Source organism: Juglans regia, chromosome 10 (genome assembly GCF_001411555.2).
Source record: "Juglans regia cultivar Chandler chromosome 10, Walnut 2.0, whole genome shotgun sequence".
In the NCBI taxonomy this organism is placed as follows: domain Eukaryota; kingdom Viridiplantae; phylum Streptophyta; class Magnoliopsida; order Fagales; family Juglandaceae; genus Juglans; species Juglans regia.
Window position 1 is genome coordinate 33401475 of NC_049910.1, and position 23410 is coordinate 33424884.

Sequence of the window (23410 nt, forward strand, 5' to 3'; positions counted from 1 at the left end):
ATGAAATAATTCTGGTCTTAGAATAGGGTTTTAAAAATTAAGTAAAGATAGGGAACTGGGTAGGGAAGTATCCCCTACATGGAGCATATGTGAGAACCCTTGACTAGAAATGCATCTCCTCAATTAGTCAATGCAATAGTACTCGATCACTCAATTCCTTTTGACATTTTTACCTGACTACTTGAGCAACTTCTTCTTCTTCTTAGGGCACTGGCAATGGACTAGCCATTGCCAAGTCCAACTTTAATTTGCATCAGATTTTGGGATAAAATCCCTAGCATTGGACTCGGCAAAGACATTATTTTCTAATTTATGCTACAGTAATTTTAAGTCTCTCGCCAATGTTGGCGAGCTTCTGTAGCAAGATCAAAAGAGTATTTTAATGTTTTCCGCCCAACTGCCCCTTTCTTTTTCCCTCGTTTTCCATTTCCCTCGTGTTTTCCTCGTCCCTCATCTCTCGTCTTTCCCTCTTTCTCTCGCAATTTTTTTTCTACGTCGCCCCTCTTCTCTCCCTCGCTCCGTAGCTCATCTCTCCCTCTTCTCTCAGTCCACCATTTTTTTTTCTGAAACCTTTCTTCATCTTCTCTCCCTCGCTCCGTTGCTCGTCTCTCCCTCTTCTCTCAGTCCACGATTTTTTTTTTCTGAAACCCTTCTTCCTCTTCTCTCCCTCCATCCGTCGCTCGTCTCTCCCTCTTCTCAATCGATTTTATCTTCGTTCCTGGGTCGATCTTCACGGTTGTGCAATTTCATCTCTCTCTATCGGCTTGGCTCAACAACGCAGCAGCACTCTCTCTCGGTTTGGGTTGGTAAAACTACTGAAACTTTATTTGGGTAAGCTTTGTATTGATTTGAGTATGAATTTGTGAATTTCTGAAATGTGTATGGATTTGTTTGGGTAAGCTGGTTATACACAATTGCTGATTTTTCTGAAGTTTGTGCAATTAGTGTTGTTGATTTTTCTGAAATTTGTGTTGCTGAAATGGGTATCGCGTCCAGCCAGCCAACACCCCATGAGCTTGTATTTTTTTTTTCGGTTATTTTTTTTCTCTGTTAGCTAAATTTGCAACTTGGTTTTGTATTGTTTGCTATTATTGTTTTTGTGTTAATTAAGGGTTTTCTGTTAGCTAAATTTGCAACTTGTTAATTAAGACACTTGAAGTGAGATTTTCATTCGAAAATCTAGACTTGCTACTACATTCATCAGCAAATTGCAAATAAAAACACCAACATCTAGATAGGAATGGAAGTCAACAAAGAGTGCCTCTGTAACCATACCTCCTGAACTCATTTCCAAACAATACTCTCACCCTCATCAAGAAATTCTTGGATAGTTTTACTTTATCCCATTGAAGTACTTTCATATTAATTAATTAATTCACTCACGTTTGCATCATAAGCCAAATTGAAGTTTTATGTGATGACTCCAGTATTTTTATCATTGACATATGACCGAATTGTGGGGAGAAAATAAAGTCGAGAGGTTTTATGAAGAGAGGAGTTGAAGAGGAACTCTGTAAATTTCTTTTTGGTCAGACTACCTGGCATTATTGTCCACAGTTCTCTATATACAACTTTTAGCTGCTTGAAGCAACTACCTTGCTTTGCTCGATGTCACTGAACTTTCGCTTACTACAAAATCCTGAAGTATGTGCTCTTTAATCAAACATCTTCGGCAAGATAAAGTACCTATATGGAATTAATCATTCTAAATTTCTGTCTGTTGTTGCACTAGATGTTGATGACCTTGTTGTGACAGAGTGATAGGGAGGCAATAATATTAACATAAAAAGGATTATCTCAGTAGGGGTGTTCAATTGGGCTGTTATTGTCTCCTTGCCAGCTAAATTTGGAAGTCGTGTCATGCTTGATAATTTTTTTTCACTAGTGAAGACCTACCAAAACAAGAACATATATGGATACATGCATCATTACAAGCACTCTGTCCAGAGGCTTTTGGCTAAAACAAATTGAAGTTTTTTCCCTATTAACTTGCTATCCAGAGGCCTCCTCATACTGCTGCAATAAATTTTGAATCTGAATATTATCTTAACGTGTAGCTCGACAAAATAAAATACAATCATCAACAAAGAAAAGATTATTGAGAAGTGGGAAACCCCTACACAACTGGATCCCCCCATAAACAAGCATCATTTTTTGCCTTCTTTTGCTGAAATGGGTATCATGTTACACAAACTTATAAGCCTATAATCTCCAACCTTCTTTGGATTCTTCAATTTAGGAACCAAAATAATAAATGTATGATTTAAATCATTAGGTAATTGTCCATAATTCAAACTATGTAAAACATCAACAATAACTCCACCCACTAGATGAGGGTGCATTTGAGTCAACACAAAGGAATATTGTTGAAAGAAAAAAGGAAACATACCATGTGGTCCTAGGGAACTTATGAGGGTGCATTTGAGTCAACACAGTCCAGACTTCATTCGGGAAAATCAGCTTTGCAATTGGTGCAAATTTCTAACTGTGATAAATTTTACATAACAGTACCAATATGAATCCAGATGTCCAACTATCACATACAAAAACCAACCTTCCTGAGGGATTCTAGATTCAACAAGTACTCATGATAGACACTTCATGGGAAATGCCTCCCACAGAATCAGTGGCCAGCAGCTCCTACTTTACATAATGTATCTTACATAGAACTAATGAGATTTACATTGGAAAAGAAAGTGAAAATCTGCTCTTGAGTCCCATCATCCATTTTTCAAGTAAAAAACAACCAAAAAACTGAGGCCTAGATTGAAATATACTTAGTACATCAAAGGACAAAGTCATGGCATCCGTAACATGGCTTGCTATTGGATAATAAATCAGCCCCTTGGCCAAAATTAACAGAAGAGAAAACCTCTGTATTACGCCTCAAAATCTCAGCACACATCTCTCCATTGTCACACCAACAACCATCATCACTAATAATACTTGTAATTAGGTTTCATTTACATCTTTGCAAAGATTTCGACTGAAAATAATTACTGTTCAACAATTTTAACAACACTAATTGTAATCTTAAAAGGGAAACAAAACATTTGCAAAGAGCATGCACATTGTATCAGAATTTTAGACCTGGAGTTACATGGCTTGCTGTGGCACACGATTAGTGTGGTCATGAGTCAGTAGGAGAACTGTTTTCAAATGATCCCAATGCTTACATGAATTAATTTATTTTTCTGTTATTGTTTTCTATCGCTTTGCTGTGTCTATGTGTATTTATGTGTCTATGTAGTAGGATATGTTTGTGGGTAATGGCTTGGACGCTACATATAACGTGTGTGGCTATCCCAATTGATGGTTTCTTTCAATGCCATTTGATCTCGGAAAACACCACATATATTATTGATTATCAAAATTAAGTGTTTTTTCTGACTCCACAACCAAAAACAGAGTTTTTTTTTAATGCAAAGTTGCTGTTTTTCTTTGCAAAACAGAACAAGAGACTCAATTTTTGTTGCTGTTTTGCATTGTTCTGTTTTGCAAAGTTGCTGTTTTTCTTTGCAAAACAGAACAAGAAGTTGATTTTTCTACATATTTCTTTCCAAACCAGCTTATCCAAACAAATTGATGATGTAATATTTTTCTACATATTTCTAACTCCTTGAAAATGTAATATTTTTCAAGGATGGGCACACAAATTGATGATGATCCCTTCTTCACCACTCTATTACAAAGTGGAGGAGAGGGTTGTAATAGCACCCCAATGCAACCTTCTAATGTTGTGCTCCAAGCAACATTCAATGACGGTGAAAAGAGGCAACCTCCAAAAAAAGTTCAAAGGGGTGCATCTTTCACTGCAGAGGAGGATAACCTCCTCGTCTCAGCTTGGCTCAACATTAGTATCGATGCAATAAAGGGTACTGATCAAAAGTCCACTCAAATGTGGGAAAGAATTTCAGAATTTTATCATGAATATAAAAAACAGAACAATGAGAACCGTTCTGTAGTTTCTTTGATGAATCGGTGGTCCTCGATTCAGAAATGCACAAATAAGTTTTGTGCATTTTTAGCACAAGTAGAGTCATTGCATCCGAGTGGTGCAACGGAGCAAGATAAGGTATGTAACATTTTCCTTTAATTTTCACAAACATGTAGGACTGATTTATGAACTAACAATATTCCTATGTATTTGTAGATTGAGAAGGCAAAAATTATGTATAAAGAGATAGAGAAGAGTAACTTCACAATGGAGCACTGTTGGTGTCTTCTGAGACACCAACAGAAATGGCAACAACACATCTCCACCCTTGGGACGAGGAGAAGGCCACAAGGTGAAGCTGCTCTTGACACGGTGGAGGAGAACATAGAGGTCTTTGCTGAGAGACCTCTAGGTAAAAAAACTGAGAAAGAAATGGAGAGGAAGCGGAAGTCGATGGAAGGCAAAGAGTCTGAGATCAGCATTTCCTTAGCTAAAATGACCGAGGATAGAGCCACGACCATGGAAGAGTGGAGAAATGCTCAACTCAAGGCAGACGAAAAAAGTGAGAAAATATTTGAACTAAAGAAGAAGAAGTTTGAACTAGAGAAGAAGAAATTTGAAAGCAAGATGATGATGCTAGATCTACGTGGCATGAATGCCATGCAACAAGAATATTTTCATAATATTCAAGTTGCAATTTTTGAGAATTCGAAGTCTCATTCCGGAGGTAGATCTAACTCTCCTTCGACACCTTAATATGTAGATATCTAACTTGTAATATTTATAGAACTAATTTTTTTGAGAATTAGTGGCTGCCCAGCCACATGTGGGCTGGATAAATATGTGGCTGGGTAGCAACTAAATTCGTGGACTGTGGATATTATCTTTGTTGGTAATTTGTGAACAGTTTTGGTTCTAATTTATGGATATGGATATGAGACTGTGTTGGTGGACTATTTATGGGACTGTGTTGCTAAATTTTGAATGCCTTTGTTCATCAGGTCTCTATCTCTCTCTCACACAATTTTGATGTCCGCATGATTCATTGTGAGATTTGATTACACTTGCAATTTTATTGAAAGTGATATTATAATGGATGTGGTTAAAAAAATTCGGTTAATATTAGTATGAAATGTTAATTAATATTAGGTTGAGGAAACAAATTATTAATTAAATGTTAATTAAGTAAAATGTAAATTATTCGGTTAATATTAGTATGAAATGTTAATTAAGTAAAATGTAAATTATTAATTAATATATGAAGTGTATTTGTAAAATATAAAAAAAATATATAAAATATTATTAAATAATATAACATAATATTATTAATTTGACTTTAAGATGGCTAGTACAATGTGAACATACCTAGCCAAAAGTTAAAGTTATAGTCAAAACTTGTACTTTTAGTTAAAATTTAGACTTGGCAATGACCATTGCCAATGCTCTTATGGTTTGATCACAGGCTCAGACAGTGAAACAACACTGCTCTTCCATGCTATAGCTTTATAGGATTTAGTGAGTCCTATTGTACAAGATCTATGCGACTGCATGCACAAAGTACCAAAGGGCAAAGGCACCAGAAACTGTTTTTAGATGGTCTTTTTATCTTTCAATCATACATCTTGATCATAGGTTATCTAATCGTGGAGTGGATGAGCATCGCTTAATCAATTTGAAAAAAGTGAAATTGTTATTAAAAAATTATACAATAATAATAGTAAAATAATAATAAAAAATAAATAGAAAATATACTAAAAGAGTTGTGTTCTCAGCAAAGAGATCATTGACTAGTGCCAAACAGCCTAGAGAGGTAATCCCTTTATCCATTGATCTTTCATAAATCAAGTAAAAAACTGTAGCAAGAGATCATTGACTGATAGCTTTCCTTAAAGAAAAACAAACAGGAGTGGGAACATTGATTAAACTTTAAAGCAATGTAGTGTAGCCTCATCTTGTGTGATGACAAAAAAGTGTACTACAATAATTCGTAAAGGTAACAAGGGATTGTCCAGACAGGCAGCAAAAGATGGGGTTAAACAGTGACTTCTGTCATCCACACTGAAAACCGAAAGTCAGAGCTACTGTTGCTCCAAAGAAATTTCAAAACCAAGTTATTGATCTATTGGGAAGCTCAAGATAGCTAGGTGCAGTGCAGTGTAGTGATGAGCAAATCAAAACAAACAAACAAAACAAGACCAACAATCACCTCCACTGTTTGCAGTACCATTGTATGTATCGCTTCCACTTCAAACAAACTCCCAAACTCCTCTGCAAATTTTCATGTTCCTTTCTTTTATTTGAAGAAGAAAGGATTGATGGCTTCATCAAGAAGAGATCTAAATGGGTTAAAGATTGCAGTTATTGTGATGCTCTTCTTTTCTCTCGAATTCTTTTCTTCTAAATCAGGTAAGAAAAGATCAAATCATTGCATTTAAGCTCTGCACTGGTGAAATACCTCATAATAAGTGCATTTACTGTCACAGCTTATAATAAATATATTGCAATAAGCTTTAATTGCTATATCTTGCTTTTGTCTCTCCTCTGGCAGCTGCGTCAATGTTACCAAGAGACAGAGAGCGTCTGAAGCAAATGAAATTAGTTTTGGGTTCAAGGCCTCCTCGGTGTGTGAACAAGTGCTTGAATTGCCGGCCCTGCACAGCTGCTTTAATTGCATCTCCACACCACAAGACTGATTTCAATGTATCATCTCAGCCAGATGAGAGCTATTATCTTCTCTCATGGAAGTGCAAATGTAAAGATAAGTTTTTCCAACCTTGAATTTTTATAGGCTAATCTGAGTCATTCCTATGTATACTGTAGCTATGGTACAGACTCCTCCTCCACTCTCTCATTACTCTCTCTCTCTCTCTCTCTCTCTCTCTCTCGGTTCAGGGATTTTAGTGCTAATCTCTGTGAGATTGTCTCTTATAGCTCTTGGTAATTAAGAAAAACAATGTGTTGTATTTTTTAATTTGTTGGTTTCTTAAAGAGTGAAGTTGATGGAACATAAGTAGAACATGCAGTACTCAGTGTGATTTTGGCTTCATTTAAAGAAGAGTCAGTTCTCCACGTTAGTTAATTGGCCACAAGCCGACAGAGCTATCCAGAAATCATTTGGTACCATGTTCTTCACGGATTCTCACTTTCTTCTGAGAAATTTGAACGAGGCTTAGGAAATGGCAGCAACTTCTGCTCTTGAAAATGGCTAGGACCTTGATCCCCCCCTTTTTTTTTCAGAAAATTCACCAAATCACTCACCAAATGTACTGAATAAGTGCAAATGTAAGCACCCTGATTCAACCAGAAACAGCAAAATATGAAATTCTCAAGGGCAAGTTCAGTTAGGTCTTCCCTTTTCCCCCATTGAAAATAAAATAAAAGGATGTGCCTCATTTTTTTTTTTTATTTTTTTTTTGTTTTACTCTTCCTAAACTAATTAAATTCTTCTACTCATCATTCATACACCACACATTTGATAAGAGAAAAAAAAAAAATTATGTGGTGTGGTGTAAGGATGATGAGTAGAATTTTTCTTGAATTAATGTTAAAAGGGAGAAGCCTGCTTATATGCATAGGAGTTAGCATGACTGTCAACTGAAAAAACAATACCTTTGGAAAGCATACGCTACTGTCGATTAAGTATGTTTATATGAATGATTATCTGAACGTTGCTTATGTATCAGCCAGTCCTGTGGCTCAAAAGGTAGGCCAGGGACCTCTCAAAAAAGTAGGCGAGTGAAATCTAAGTGGAGATGCATGGAGAATAGGGTTGTATGAGCTGAGTTGAATGAGTATTAAGTAACTATTTGAGCTCTGTTTGTCGATTTTTTATTCAATTACGAGTTGAGATCGAATTTATCATCAAACTATATTTAATTTTACACGTCTGGTTTAGCTATTTTTTGAATGAAGTAGAGCATATTCATGAGGGCAGTAATTAATTGATTATTTTAAAAATGAAATAAATCTCATTCTTGAAATAATAATAATTTCATATTAACAATGAGTTACTCAATCATATGAACTTACAAAAATTAAATTAACAAATCTTTGTACAAATGATTAATCTTATGAAATTTTCTATCCTTTTGCCGAACAGACAAAGATTTACCTCCTCAAAAAAGATGGTTAATTCAAATCGACATGAGAGTGCAAGTACACCGTGTTGCATTGTCGGAATTCACGTTGTATATTTGTAAATGATGTGTATTGCATGGTTATGTTAGTGGTAAAGATGATTAAGTTCAAATGTTGTGTAATTAAGAAATTCAATCTTATATAACAAAATTGCTCCTATCATGTTGAGACGACCTTCCTGATTTACACAAGCCTCTAAATACAAGTATTGCAAGTCTCCTCAAGTGTAACAGTGAGGAAAGAAACTACACAATTTATTGATACATTCTCATTTTGTAATTCATCTTATAGTCTGATCTCTAAAGTAACAAGTGCACCATAATTGACAAGATATGGGGCCCTGTAAAAGCAAGATTCAGGAATGGCCACCCGTTGTTGATCTGCTTAGAGAGTAGCATCACACCCATGAAACTGGATCAGCAAGTCATTGTTCTAATACAGACTTTGGCTAGCCACACCATCCGTTGGTTTCCAAATGATATTGTCTAGTTTGGCACATAAATCCTTGTAAAACTACAAAAAGAGCCAACAAGATGTTACCATAATTGATAGACATACAAAAGGATCAGAAGTTGAATTTGCGCAGGTTTTGCACCATTGGGCGCCATAACAAAACAAACCAAATGTCTCCAACTTGTAGAAGCTCCATATACCCATCACTGATGGCTAGTTGTCCAATTGACACCAATAAACAAGAGGTAAAAATTTAAGCCTAGCGGAAATGATGTTGAAATTGACAAGTGGTAAGTAATGAAAGTAAAGAACAACGTCTAATGGTATTAAGTCACTATTAGAGGTAGCATCAATTGAGAAAAAACCAGGCAAGATGGTTAAGGTCCAGTCAGAAACTGTCTCAGATGCAATAAAGGCCAATATCTGCACCAACAAGAACTTAGGTACATGTTTAATGTTGAAGGCGCTAAAGGGACCCAAAAGATGATTGAGATCAAGAGAAAAGACAAAATGTATCTCATAATAAATGTGGCCAATAGAGCATAATAAAATGGACAGAAACACGGCAATGGATACAAGTAGAAGCTAACCTTGTGATATTCAAGGGTGTCCCCAGCAGCCTTTCGAACATCTACCATGAAAAGAGATGGTGCAACTTCAAAAACCTATATACAAAATCAAGGTTTGTTGCTACCCAAAAAAAAAAAAAAAATACTACACAATAGAAACAATGATGTAGAAAAGAAATTCTGGGAAGTTACTTCCAAGACCACAGCAAATTGTCCAGCCTTATTTGCAGATATTCCTTCAAGCCTTGTCTGTGGGGAAATTATGTTAATGAAAATAAAAATCAAAGCACAGTCAACTTTAAAGAGAGGGTAAAAAAGTTAATGGAACTAGAATTAGCAGTATGCGCTTTTTATCCATTGTATTTCTTTTGCAAATCCTAAGACAAATATGAGTAACCCTCATATTGACTGGACACTAGTTTGTCAACAACAACATGTGTCCGGGTCAGCTTGCGCGCACCTCGACTAATCCCATGGGATCCTGAAGTTAATGACTAGATAAACCTCCAATGGTCCATCCTAAGGGGACTCGAACTAGTGACCATTGGAGAGCAAACTCAAGGCCGGACCAGCTGAGCTACTCCTCTGGGTTATCTTGTATTGGTTTAAAGAGCCCAGAGCATCTGAAAATTATAATTATAAAATAAGCAGGGTCAAAGGCTGCTTACGATGGCCGTGATAGAATCGGTGGCTGAGATGCAGTATACGTGCATTTAAGCTTAGGAAATCTACATGAAGATAGACATTACGGACCATACCTTGAAATTGTGTGTATGAACCTTGAGACTCATCGATTCTGCAATAGCTTCAATAGTTGAAGTAATAAATTTTGCTGGTTTGCGAGAAACAAAACGAGTTTGCCGCTTAACATAATCCTGCCAGAGAACAAATACGTCCAAGAGAAAGGCACTTTAAACTTTCATATTTAGTCATTTAACACCCTACAGAAACACAGCATGAACTATCTAAAAGTCAAAGGTACCAATCAAGCATAAATAGTGGACGTCAAGCTTTTTTGCAGAGTAACGCGCCAGTAACAGTGCTAGAATACTTTTAAGAAAGAACATCAAAAGTTCTGGGCTTGTGAATTTTGTGATATTATTCTGGTACATGATTTAGTGGGTTTGGCTGTTTTTGTTGAATACATTGCAGAAGCACCATAACTTTCACCAATTCATTAGCGTATGTGAATCCAAAAATATACAGTTCTTCCTTTTATTAAATGTATTCAGAATATATTATATATATTACCCTGATTAGTATACAACCTATTGAAATCACAATATTATGTGTTTTTCATGGTTATAGTCTAGCAACAAGCTGCCACTGCTCTCACTTTTTCCAAAATCTAGTCTTCAGTGAACAAGAAAAATAGGGAACCCAAAATGCATACAAGATTTGAAACAAATAAATAAAATCATGACCATTTGGCTTCATAGAATCATTGGTATTCTGTAATTACACCATCCATCAGAATATACAGTTCACATTTAAATTATCTGAAAACTTGGCAAAATACAGAGAAAGCTGTCCGCGCTTCTAGTCAAGAATATTCTGTAGAAAGATCAGAATCAGTAAGGCTTACTTTTAAGGTTTTAACATTGGTATAGCTATTATGCTGGAACCAAAGGCACAATGGACTCATGGAATGGTAGAATTAGAGAACTAGTCAAGGACTTCAATTTGAGACACATGGTCACATAAAATCTGGAATGATAATCCTACCTGCCCCCTGTCAAACAACACCGATAAATTCAACCCCTGCGATAGGGTAATCATTTCGAATGCATTCATCATCAAAGGACCCGCTTCATGATTTTCTAACTTCTCAGCAACATAGTTATCTTGTAATGTACCGATAGTTGCCAAGCATAAGTAGAAGGAAATGCAAATGCATAACAATCTCCAAAGGCCCAAAGCTAAAGTTTAATACTCTGAACTTTGTACAATTATCAATAAAATATTATAAACTTGATAAACTACTATATATTTCAATACTTAAATTATAAAAACACAACTCTCTTAAGTTCTGATAGAAATCTCTTAATTAAACAAGAAAGAGTACATAGCAAAAGAGAAGCAATAGCAGACCTGAATATCATCAAAAACTGCACAAACATCATCCAAATTCACTTCCTCAACTTCTCTATGCTTTACAGGAACATAGTTTTTCCAAAACCACGGATCTTTTCTTATTCCTTCAATCTGAATGCGCTGCATTAAATGAGTTTCATAAATAAATTTAAGTGGCAACACTCTTCACCCATTCACCATCATGTTGACTTAAAGCATTAATATGATACCAAGGAATTTTTTCCTTTTGTTCATTTAGTAATACCCAGCATTACATATTCTTGGAGTAAGAAGCAAATAACACAAAGTAGCTCAATGAGTATTCAAATCTTAGAGTTATCACTATTACTGCATAACGGGCATTAGACCAATCACCTAAGTCGATTGTAAGAAAGAATCACCATCTAACAGATCCCAATAGTAGGAAAACATGTTTGAAATGAAAACCATTATCTACTAGATACCAAAAGTTATTGCAAACCTTACCCATCAAGTGAATCAGACCACAGAGAAGAAATTAGCACCATTGGATTTCCTAAAAGATTTATCATATTTACAAACGTATGCATAAAATAAAAATAACAATTCTGTTTTCTGCAGATAATGAAACAGGGTACTGATTGTAGGATCTGAAGATGGTGAACAAAATACTTACTGTTTTAGGATTAGGATCAAGTATCTTATGTATCAATGACTTCACCCCGAAACAAAACCAAAACGGGCAAGAAAATTCTGCTGCATTTATCTACACATCAACCACAAGAGTAGTAACAAATGTTATCGTGATTCACGTTATGTCCTCTGAGTAATAAAAGAAAAAATAGGAGGCTTTAGTAGCTAAGCCCTGTACATGAGAAGGAAGGCATGCCGTAGTGTCTTTATAGGTTACACTTATGATCGGAAACCTCCCGAGGACAACTTAAGCCGGTACACAGGAAAAGAGGTGGGGACAGGACAGCCCTTGTGACATAAATATATGTACACAACTTAATACTGAGGGAAACAAATACGTTGAAAGTGTGGGCACTAAAAGCTGTTGATTGTATAAATATAGCAGGATACATTTTTGAATGTGTGGGCAACTTAATTCAAATCTATTGAATTAATCCTGAGTAAAATTATGGCAGGAGACTTTTTTGTAAAGAGTTGGAAGGTTTATCTCATCAAATGGCAGATAACCAGTCAATAAAACATAGAGGATGACTCCACATGACCATACATCAGAAGCTCCACCATCATAACCCTGGTTTCTGAGCACCTGTTAGGCAATTATTCAATGTAAGCATGTGAAATAAAAAATAAGTAAATAATCTCTCTATTATGAAAATAAACAAATGAAGAAATTGAACCACCTAAATTCTAGGATACGCAAACTTGTGGCAGACGTGAAGAAAAACTAGAGAATTTTTTAAAGTAATCACAGTTGCACACATGAAATTCAACAGATACCATAATAATTATAATTCCAAAAACTATTTAAAGAAAGATACAAAAAGACCAAGTAGAAAGCAACTAGAGGTCCAGAGTATAACATCCTTCAGCAAGTTAAAAGGATCATTTCCAGCTTCTGATGCAGCTCATTTTGTTGAAATATTCAAAATTTCCGGTAAAGATTTTCTTTATAAGTATTTTTATAAGCATTCAGCTAGATGGATGAATGTACAGAAAATATACAATTCAGTAACATGCACCTATAATTTAGTGAGTTCCAGCATGAGTAACCATATACTAAGCAACAGAACTTGTTTTTCTCCCATAAGTATAGTTGTCTTATTTCTTCAAGAATAGATAAAGTTATTGATCAAAAGTTCAAAACTAGTCAACTAATAGACCACCATTCTGAGGGGCAAGAAAGTTAGGGTACTTTACCTTAAAAGGATTAATTCACCTAAAAATTATCACATATGTTCTCAAGATTATGGGAATGAGCATTCAAATTACCTTCAATTTTTACCAAAGAATTTCCAGTTTAATTTTACAAATTCTTTGGCGGAATGTGGAGAATTTACCCACGCAGGTACTTCCAAAATCATATGCATTCCCATTCACATAAGTTAGAGAAAGCCTCAAGTGATCCACGTAAAACCCTAACTTAAATAAAATAAAATAAATATAAATCTCTTTCAAATTATAAGCAAAAATTACTACTGATTCTCATTGGAAAGATGATGTGTGGTTATGTTACAAATATATACGCCTCCACAGTAGATTTTGTCTATCTGTCCAGGACTGTTAAAATGAAAGGATATAGCAATTAGCAAACACAATGACTTAAGTCAACTAAAACAAATTTGGGAAAGAGTCCGATGAAATAGCAAAGCATAGGAGGCACTTTCAACATTTATTGCTAATCTAAAAATTGGATATACCTCTGGTGCAACATAGTTTGGGGTTCCACATGTTGTGCGGAGAAGGCCAACCCCCTGCTCATAAACATAAGCGTGCGGTTGAGAGAGACTGAGTAATGACTAAGAAAAATATGTACATAGTTTAAAATTTTTGGGTAATTAATGCAAACATGCTCACTTGCTGGGGCAAAGCACTCAGTCCAAAGTCTAAAACCTTAATATTTCCACATGCATCAAGAAGAAGATTTTCAGGCTGTGCGTCATGAGGAAAGAAGGAAGGATATGTCAACCAGAAATGATATATCATGAAGTTACAATTGATGGAAAAAAAAGTCCAGATGAACTATTGACGGTACCTTTAGGTCTCTATGGTACACACCCTTATTGTGGCAATGAGCAACTGCATCTATAAGCTGTTGAAAGTATTCCCTGCGTTCATTTTCAGGAAGCTTTCCCTGGTGAACCTACGAATCAAAATCAAGTGTAAAAATGCACATATCCTGCATAAAAATATATGTGTAAGGAAAGCATAAAAGGTTATGCCATATGGAAAGTATTTGATTAGAGAAAGTTGAGAAATTGGAAGCCTTAAAAAAAGATTTGGTGACGCGAATATTGTCTTGCTTCAAATTTGCCAAGCAACCTAATTATATGAACTTTCATTCCTTACAAACATAAGAACAAGAGAAACCTTACAATTTTATCAAATAGCCGTCCTCCAGTTACAAACTCGAGAATTATATATATCTTTGTCGTGCCAGCCAAAACCTTCAAATTGATAATGGATATGAGAGGAGAGAAAAGGGAGAGCTATCAATACCATAAATAACATGTAATAAAAGTAGAGGAATGTCATATTTTAAAGACTACAAGCATACCTCATGCAGCCTTACTATATAGGGATGCCCAACAATCTTCATTATCGATATCTCTCTTTTAATCTGAAACCCAGTTCATGAAAAGGTTAGCCAAATCATCTACACAGAGGAGCAGGAAGTGGAAAACCAACTCCATCATTATTATCATTATACCATATAAACACAAACTAAAAGCACATTAGAGTAATACTATGGTGACAGTTTAAACAAGACTGATGTAAGGGGCCCATGTAGTTGGGACAAAGGCTTTGTTTAGTTCAACAAAATGCTGAGTCAAACCTTGCATCAAGTTTAACCACTGCTTTGCCTTTTCCTGCCCATCTCCAAGGACAAGGTGTACATGCACCAAATGGAACCAGACAATTGAGAGAGAGGGAGAGAGATCCAGGTTCTACTTAATCTAATGTTTTCATGATCCCGTCACTGTCTGTGATAAACACAAGCAGAGTTCCTTCTACTTAAAGGTACTTAGTAACCACGAAACAAGTCCCAAACAAGAAATCTCAAGAATCGGAGATTAACACTATCAAGAATAACAACAAGAACAAGTAAAATAACAAGAAATAAAGAAAGGATAAAGGATAAGAAATACAAACAGATATTATGTGGTTCGGCCCTAATGGCCTACATCCACGGCAGGAACAGCCTCAGAGATTATTCTTAATTGCGCAATCTTCAAAAGCCAATGTATATACACAGATCAAGCTAATACTGAGCCAAAATACAAGCCTCAATACAGCTTTATTTCTTCCCTCAGTAAAACCCTAGATTCCCTCACATATGTACAAAGCTCTCTCTCCGTCTCTCTTCGAAACGGCAGAAAACAATTGCTCACAATAATCCCGTAACCCTAACACGGCTAAGAGGCATATATATATGTACTAAAGAGATGGCAGCACGTGTCTTTAATCCAGCGGCTGGAAACACAAGAGTCAGAAGGCCAAAGATTGCTCACGTGTGAAGCACATGATCTCATCTCTGCATATCAATAAGTGCCACTGCTTATCACCAAGAGTCCCACCCTTTAATAATGCTGCATATACACGGTGTTAGAGAAACAAATAGAGAGATGGGAATAATAATTGACACAGTATTCACAATTCTCCACCTTGACAATATTAAAACCATCACTTCTATCCTACTCTCATATCGGCTGTTCCTGCAAAGTCCCTCTATTAGGGATCCTTAACAGTCTACATGTTAATAAGGTTCAGACAGTGTCTGAACTTTGCTACTGGAAGGGACTTAGTCATCATGTCTGAGGGATTTTCCTCAGTTGGAATTTTCTCTACTCCAACTTCCTTAGACTCTATTACATCTCTTACAAAATGAAGCCTAATATCTATATGCTTAGTCCTTTCATGATATACTTGATTTTTGGCCAAGTATATAGAACTTTGGTTATCACAATGTACAGTAATATTTCCTTTGAAAATCCCTAATTCTCGTGATATACCATTTAGCCATATGGCTTCCTTTATAGCTTCTGTCAAAGCTATATACTCAGCCTCAGTAGTAGACAAGGCCACAACAGATTGTAAGTTTGACTTCCAACTAATAGCCCCCCCATAGGTAGTAAAAACATATCCTGTTAAGGATTTCTTGGTATCCACATTACTAACATAATCAGCATCTACAAAACCCTCCAACTCACAACCTTCTTTAACATTTGATCTATATTTCAGGCCCAAATTTATAGTTCCAGAAATATACCTTAAAAGCCATTTAATAGCTTGCCAGTGAGCCTTACTAGGATTACTCATAAACATACTAACAACACTAATAGCATAAGTAAGATCTGGTCTTGTGCATACCATTGCATACATCACACTTCCCACCATGCTAGTATAGGGAATTTATTGCATGAATTCTATTTCAGATTCTAATTCTGGGGCCTGACTAGTGGACAGCTTGTAATGCTGACCCAGAGGTGTGCATGCAGGTTTAACTTGGTCCAAACCAAACCTTTTTAGAATTTTTAAGAAATAATTTTTCTGAGATAGGTACAGACATCCCTCTGACCTATCTCTAATAATATCCATTCCTAAAATTCTACTAGCAGGTCCTAGTTCCTTCATGTCAAATTCAGATTTCAATATACACTTAGCCTGTTTGATTAAAACAGGGTCTTTACAAGCCACTAACATATCATCTACATACAGTAAAAGATATAATAATATTCCATTAACATCTTTATAGTAAACACAGCTGTCATAACAGCTTATTTTAAAATCATTTTCAAGCATGTAATTATCAAATCTTTTATACCACTGTCTAGGAGATTGTTTTAGACCATATAAAGATTTTTTAAGTAAACAAACTTGATTGCTCTAATATCTTTTACGAACCCTTCAGGGGGTTGCATGTAAATAACCTCTTCTAATTCTCCATGTAAAAAAACAGTTTTTACATCCAGCTGTTCTAAGTGCAAATCATGATATGCAATGTAAGACAAAAGCAATCTAATGGAACTATGCTTAACCACATGAGAGAATATCTCATTAAAACCTATTCCCTCTCTTTGAGTGAAACCTTTAGCCACTAACCTTGCCTTGAACCTAGTACCTTCTATCCCTGGTATGCCTTCCTTTCTTTTAAAGATCCACTTGGATCCCACTAGTCTAACCCCATTAGGTTTGGTAACTAGTTCCCAAGTTTTGTTTTTATTTAAAGACTCCATTTCATCATGCATAGCAAGTATCCACTTAGTGGCATCCTTGCTGGAGATAGCCTCTTTATAGGTTCTTGGTTTTTGATAAACAACCTCATCTGCAACAGTCAAGGCAAATGCTGTAAGTTCAGCTTGACCATACCTTAGAGATGGTTTTATAATCCTTTTCTTTCTGTCTCTTACCAAATTGTAAGAATCAGAACCTGGTTTATCTAATTCCTCTGAATTTGAGTCCTCAGAGTTACTATTTTGCCCAGTCTTAGGATCTATTGAGGTGTTTGCCCTCTCCACCTCAAAATGTACCTTTTCCCTAGTGATACTAGGTCTTTGATCTACCTCTGCCTTAGGTACCCTAGCCATTTGGGATTCATTAAAGACCACATCTCTGCTGATGATGCACTTATGTCTACCAGGTTCATCAAGCAACAATTTATGCCCCTTAACACCCTCAGGATATCCCACAAAAATACACTTGAGAGCCCTAGGGTCTAACTTATATGTTTTTGAGTGTGCATAAGCTGTACAACCAAAAATTCTAAGATAATCATAACTAGGTGGTTTTCCAGTCCACATTTCTTGTGGTGTCTTAAAATTTATGGCAGAGGAAGGACACTTATTAATTAAGTGTACTGCTGTGGCAGCAGCTTCTGCCCAGAAAGTTTTAGGTAACCCAGCATTAGATAACATACATCTCACTCTCTCTAGAATAGTCCTATTCATCCTTTCTGCAAGACCATTCTGTTGGGGAGTTTCCCTCACAATTTTGTGTCTTAAAATCCCCTCCTTTTGATAGAAAACATTAAACTCTATTGACAGAAACTCTAGCCCATTATCAGTCCTTAGAATTTTTAGTTTCCTGTCAACCTGATTCTCAACTAAGGATTTCCAGTCCTTGAAAGTTTTAAAAGTGTCACTCTTGTGTTTGAGAATGTAAATCCATACCTTCCTAGAGTAGTCATCAATGATGGAGAGGAAATAATTCTCTCCACCATGAGAAGCTACTCTAGAAGGTCCCCAAAGGTCAGAGTGTACATAATCAAGGGTCTGAGTAGTCATATGAGTTGCCCTTTTAAAACTGATTCTTTTAGCCTTTCCATAGACACAGTCTTCACAGAAAGGTAAATTTTACAGGCCAGCATCAGTCAACAATCCTTGTTTGTGTAATTCTAAAAGTCCTCTTTGACTAACATGCCCTAACCTCCTGTGCCAAAGCACAGATTTATTCTCAATGGCATTCTGCACAGGGGATGCTTCCCCTACAGTGGTTTTACCAACTAGAGTATAAAGGTCATTTTTAATTACCCCTTTCATAATAGTGAGTGAACCTTTAGTAACTTTAAAGACCCCTGCTTCAGACTTAAAGGAATAACCTGAATTCTCAAGTGTGCCAAGAGAAATCAAATTTCTCTTTAAGTCAGGTATAAATCTGACCTCCCTCAAAAGTCTCTCCATCCCATCATGTAATTTTAGTCTTATACACCTAATTCCCATGATTTTACAGGATTTATTATTCCCTAGAATTACATGTCCACCATCTAATTCAGAAAATGTTTCAAACCAGTCTCTGTTGGTACACATGTGAAAAGAGCAACCAGAATCTAAAATCCACTCTTTTCCAGACCCTACCTCAAATACATTCAGTACCTCAGCACTTTCATACCCATCTAACAACACTGCTACATCTCCATCCTCTTTAATTTTGTTACCTGCCTGAGTTTTTCTATCAGGACAATCTCTCTTGAAATGTCCTTCTTTATGACAAAGAAAACATTTTAATTGTTTTCGTTTTGACTTAGACCTTCATTTCTTAAAATCTAATTTATTTTTCTTGCCTCTCTTTTCTGGTCTTCCTCTAACAGACAAGCCCTCACCATGTTCTCGTTTGGTATCTTCTTTATTTTGTAATTCCCTAGCATGAAGAACAGACTGCACTTCATCTAGAGACAGGGTATCTCTACCATACATCATGGTCTCCTTAAGATTTTGGTATGAAGAGTCCAAAGAACTCAGCAAGAGGATTGCTTGATCCTCATCCTCCACCTTAATATCTATATTAGCTAGGTCTAATATAATTTTGTTAAAGGTATCCAGATGTTCCCCTATTTGAGTTCCAGGAGTCATCTTGAGAGTATATAACCTAGTTTTCTTACAAAGTCTATTAGCCAGAGATTTTGTCATATAGAGATGTTCTAGCTTAAGCCAAATACCAGCAGCAGTTTCCTCACTTGCCACTTCCCCAAAAAATTTATCTCCTAAAGACAAAATAAGAACACTGTGGGCCTTTTGGAGAATGTCCTTTTGGACTTCTCCATTTCCTTCCTCTTTCGAGGAAGAGCCCCTTTTCTCAAAGGTGAGAGCATCCTGTAAGCCCTGTTGGACTAACAAAGCTCTCATCTTTATTCTCCATAACCCGAAGTCATTAAGCCCTGTAAATTTCTCAACATCAAATTTCGTGGTCCCCATTTAACCTAAGCTCTTGATACCAATTGTGATAAACACAAGCAGAGTTCCTTCTACTTAAAGGTACTCAGTAACCATGAAACAAGTCCCAAACAAGAAATCTCAAGAATCAGAGATTAACGCTATCAAGAATAACAACAAGAACAAGTAAAATAACAAGAAATAAAGAAAGGATGAAGGATAAGAAATACAAACAGATATTACGTGGTTCGGCCCTAATGGCCTACATCTACGACAGGAACAGCCTCAGAGATTATTCTTTATTGCGCAATCTTCAAAAGCCAATGTATATACACAGATCAAGCTAATACTGAGCCAAAATACAAGCCTCAATACAGCTTTATTTCTTCCCTCAGTAAAACCCTAGATTCCCTCACATATGTACAAAGCTCTCTCTCTGTCTCTCTTCGAAACGGCAGAAAACAATTGCTCACAATAATCCCGTAGCCCTAACACGGCTAAGAGGCATATATATATGTACTAAAGAGATGGCAGCACGTGTCTTTAATCCAGCGGCTGGAAACACAAGAGTCAGAAGGCCAAAGATTGCTCACGTGTGAAGCACATGATCTCATCTCTGCATATCAATAAGTGCCACTGCTTATCACCAAGAGTCCCACCCTTTAATAATGCTGCATATACACAGTGTTAGAGAAACAAATAGAGAGATGGGAATAATAATTGACACAATATTCACACTCTCAAATATGTTCCCTCGTGGGTCACCTTCCTGAATACTCACCTATATGACAATAAGTACTAGAATAGATTCATAACTCAGGCAAGAAATATGAGGGTATATTAGTAATAGAGAGGAAAGCATGGTTGTATGAGAAAATTGTTAGGAAAAGGTTAATAGCATCTTGCCGGTCAATACTTATGCTGGCAAGCTGCATATATGAAATAAAAACTCTTACAATCAAACAACGCAATTACCCCAGGAAAGTCCAAGCAACATTTGGACTTATAATTCAAAATAACTAGTCAAGGTTACAATTGGAGCTCTTTAGAATCATTATAAGCCATAAGAACTTCTTTATATCTCAAGCAATGCGGGATCTTGTTTACCAAACTATCATAATAAATCCGGAGTATTAAAAAAAAAAAAATGAGTAGAATATGCCAAAGGGCTTTTTATTATCTTTAATAGACCTTATGGTACGTTCTGCCTCACTTTCTTAGCATTGCACACAGCGCACATATATGCCAGGCTGACTTTATCTGATTGGAATTGTGAGCTGGAAAGTAGAACTGAAGGCACCGTTTCATATCAGTTGGATTGCGTTACATACAAATGGTTAAGAATTTCACAACAAACAAAGAAAGAAGGTCAAATTTCAATTCCATCAAGCCTGAAATCGATATTCCAAAAAAAAAAAAAAAAAACCAGCTTGCTGCAACCAGCTGCTGCTTAATTTAATCCAGAAAATTTAATGCAGAAACCATAAGTCGCTGTAATGAATCCATTGAGAGTCAACAGGCAGTGTATGTGAACGAGGAAAAAGAATCTGGATTGAGATCTCCGAATATCTACCGAATTAGTTGATCAGATTCAGAGAGACAGACAAAATATATGGGTTCCTGTGTCCATAGAGAATAGGGGCTCACATGCAGTGTCTCACTCTCTGTATTTAACCATTTAATTTCAGGCACTATCTCAGTGAATATACGGTGCTCTAGGCAACCGGGATCAATTTCAATTTGGCCTCTTGAATAGGAAGAAAAAGGGGCAGAAAGTACCACAAACTTAAAAATCATTAGCAGCCAGAAATATGGTTTAGTAAGCTAAGAAGTCCGATAGATTATTCAGTAATTAGACGATATTACTGTTATTAAGATGGATGCTTGTCAAATAAACTCGCGTACACACGCTATATATATGACTCCATCTAGGATTTATGAAAAAATTAGGTACCTGATCAACCATTTTGTGCTTCAGAATGGTGGTCCTTGCCAAGACTTTCATGGCCACACTCTCGCCGGTCTCTGTGTTCCGTGCAAACTTAACCTTGGCGAAAGTTCCCTCACCGATGGTTTGGCCAACCTCATACTTCCCGACTTTCTTGATACTTTCTTCATGTCCTCACCAAGCTCATTGCCCACAAACGTTACTCACGTTCTTCTCCGTTTAAACCTAGCAAAGCATAAAGAACATCGAATCTGTGCAAAAGCGACAAAACATCAGTTCCGGATGTGGGCATTTCCTAGTGTTTTATTGCCAAGTATAATTATGATTTTCTCAGCAAATCTGTCAACTCATGAGTAAATAAATAACATTTATGTCTATCGATACGTGCGGTCTTGGTCCATCAGTAATTACAACTGTTGGAAATATGATCCTCATTTATGGTGACAGTTGCATTTCTGATCATGATCATCAAAGGTATTTTAGATCTTTTGCATATTTAAGTTCTTTTCATTTCTGGGATTAGTTACTGATTCTACTCTGATATCAACTTATATTTGTTGGGAATTAACTGGAGTGTGTTAACAAAGCTAAAAATCACATAAACTCGGAAAAAATTATAAAACAAACTTGACGTCTCTGTTTTGAATTGATGAGTAAAACAGGGAAAAGAAAAGAAAATGGACGAAATAACGTGCACGCTCAATTATGTCAGTGAAATTCCCATGCTTATAAGAAACTAACGCCAGTTAGTACAGAAAGGAAAGCATATATAAACCCTCGTCTGATGCGGATGATCGAAGGAAAAGAGGAAAAAAAAAACGAAAACTCCAGATATCTACGGCAGTCAATGCGAACAACACGAAGGAAGTTCCCGCGAGAGTCTTACCAAACAAGAAGAAGTTCGGAGGTCTTTCCCCGGAGAATCGGGTTGTCAGTAGCTGGCGATGGAGTTTGGGGTTCCTTTGGTTAGCTTCGAGACAGACAGAGAGAGGGCATTACGTGAAAGAGTCGGAGTAGTGCATGTGAAAATGAAAGGTCCATGAATCGGCTGCTCACAACACAAACGCAACACGCAAAAGGACTTCGGCTTGGCTTTGGGTTATAGCGTGACGCTCCAAGTTTTAGGTTGCGTTCAATGTTAAAGTGAGTTGAGTTGAGTCGAGTCGAGATGATAAAATATTATTAGAATATTATTTTTTAATATTATTATTATTTTAAAATTTAAAAAAATTAAATTATTTATTATATTTTATATTAAGATTTAAAAAAATTATAATAATAAATTGAGATGAGTTGAGAAATGTTTAATAATCCAAAGAAGCCTTACATATTTAATCCAATCAATTTGGTTGAAATTGACACGCAAATTAATGTACTTTCTATCTCGTTGTTCCAGACTGCCCAAATATTATCATTTAATTTGTCTCTAATTTAAAATTAAGTTATTATTATCTTTTGTTAAGATTGAAATAAACTATATATATATATATATATATATATATATATTAGTGAAGCGATATAACTTTAAATTTTTAATGAAGAAATCTAAAAATAAAAGAAAAAGTACAATAATAATGAGAGTTTTGTAAATAAACATATATGTATTTTTCCAAACAAATAAACATAGATAATTTATGATTTTTTTTGCTCCTTTAATCACAACAATCTCTTAGTTCTATTTTTTATTTCTTTATTGTGTTATATAATTGGAAGCACCATTTGTGTTATATGATATGTCTAACTACATTTACAAGAAATATTATTAGTCCGATTCTCTTGACCGAGTATAGATAATATGGTATTGTCATCCTATTATAAAAGAGTTCTTATAGTCAGCAACCCTACACCGTACACTTACTAAGAGATAAAAAATAAAATAAAAAATAAAAAAAATAAAAACAGGTGTATGGTATAGAGATAATAAATAGTATTTTTCAATATAAAATATTATTTCATTAAAATTACTTACATAATT

General features: G+C 35.8%; 2 protein-coding genes and 1 pseudogene across 7 annotated transcripts; 2 read left to right on the forward strand and 1 right to left on the reverse strand.

Annotated features, from left to right (window-relative positions):
* Positions 1 to 3241: 3241 nt before the first annotated feature.
* On the forward strand, positions 3242 to 3360 carry LOC118349774 (annotated as a pseudogene).
* A 2592-nt stretch (positions 3361 to 5952) lies between these two features.
* LOC109015940 (EPIDERMAL PATTERNING FACTOR-like protein 8) lies at positions 5953 to 7287 on the forward strand. 3 transcript variants are annotated; one of them, XM_018998391.2, is made up of 3 exons: positions 5953 to 6165; positions 6241 to 6343; positions 6486 to 7287. In XM_018998391.2, exons 1-3 carry the CDS (start codon positions 6100 to 6102, stop codon positions 6713 to 6715), a joined length of 399 nt encoding a protein of 132 aa, XP_018853936.1. In that variant the 5' UTR covers positions 5953 to 6099; the 3' UTR covers positions 6716 to 7287. The 3 variants fall into 3 exon arrangements, with proteins under 3 accessions (XP_018853936.1, XP_035550948.1, XP_018853935.1); XM_035695055.1 differs by having other exon boundaries at positions 6244 to 6343; XM_018998390.2 differs by having other exon boundaries at positions 5953 to 6343.
* An 897-nt stretch (positions 7288 to 8184) lies between these two features.
* Positions 8185 to 22512, reverse strand: LOC109022016 (CBL-interacting serine/threonine-protein kinase 24-like). 4 transcript variants are annotated; one of them, XM_035695054.1, is made up of 14 exons: positions 22322 to 22511; positions 21442 to 21686; positions 14396 to 14458; positions 14214 to 14285; positions 13874 to 13981; positions 13696 to 13770; positions 13539 to 13592; positions 12302 to 12427; positions 11825 to 11914; positions 11188 to 11310; positions 9855 to 9971; positions 9289 to 9345; positions 9118 to 9192; positions 8185 to 8587 (listed from the first exon to the last, which is right to left on the reverse strand). In XM_035695054.1, the coding sequence occupies exons 2-14, from the start codon at positions 21490 to 21492 to the stop codon at positions 8507 to 8509; spliced, it is 1092 nt and encodes a 363-aa protein (XP_035550947.1). In that variant the 5' UTR covers positions 21493 to 21686; positions 22322 to 22511; the 3' UTR covers positions 8185 to 8506. The 4 variants fall into 4 exon arrangements, with proteins under 4 accessions (XP_035550947.1, XP_035550945.1, XP_035550946.1 ...); XM_035695052.1 differs by lacking the exon at positions 8185 to 8587 and adding an exon at positions 8600 to 8950 and having other exon boundaries at positions 22322 to 22512; XM_035695053.1 differs by lacking the exons at positions 8185 to 8587; positions 22322 to 22511 and adding an exon at positions 8600 to 8950 and having other exon boundaries at positions 21442 to 21946.
* Between the last annotated feature and the right edge of the window lie 898 nt (positions 22513 to 23410).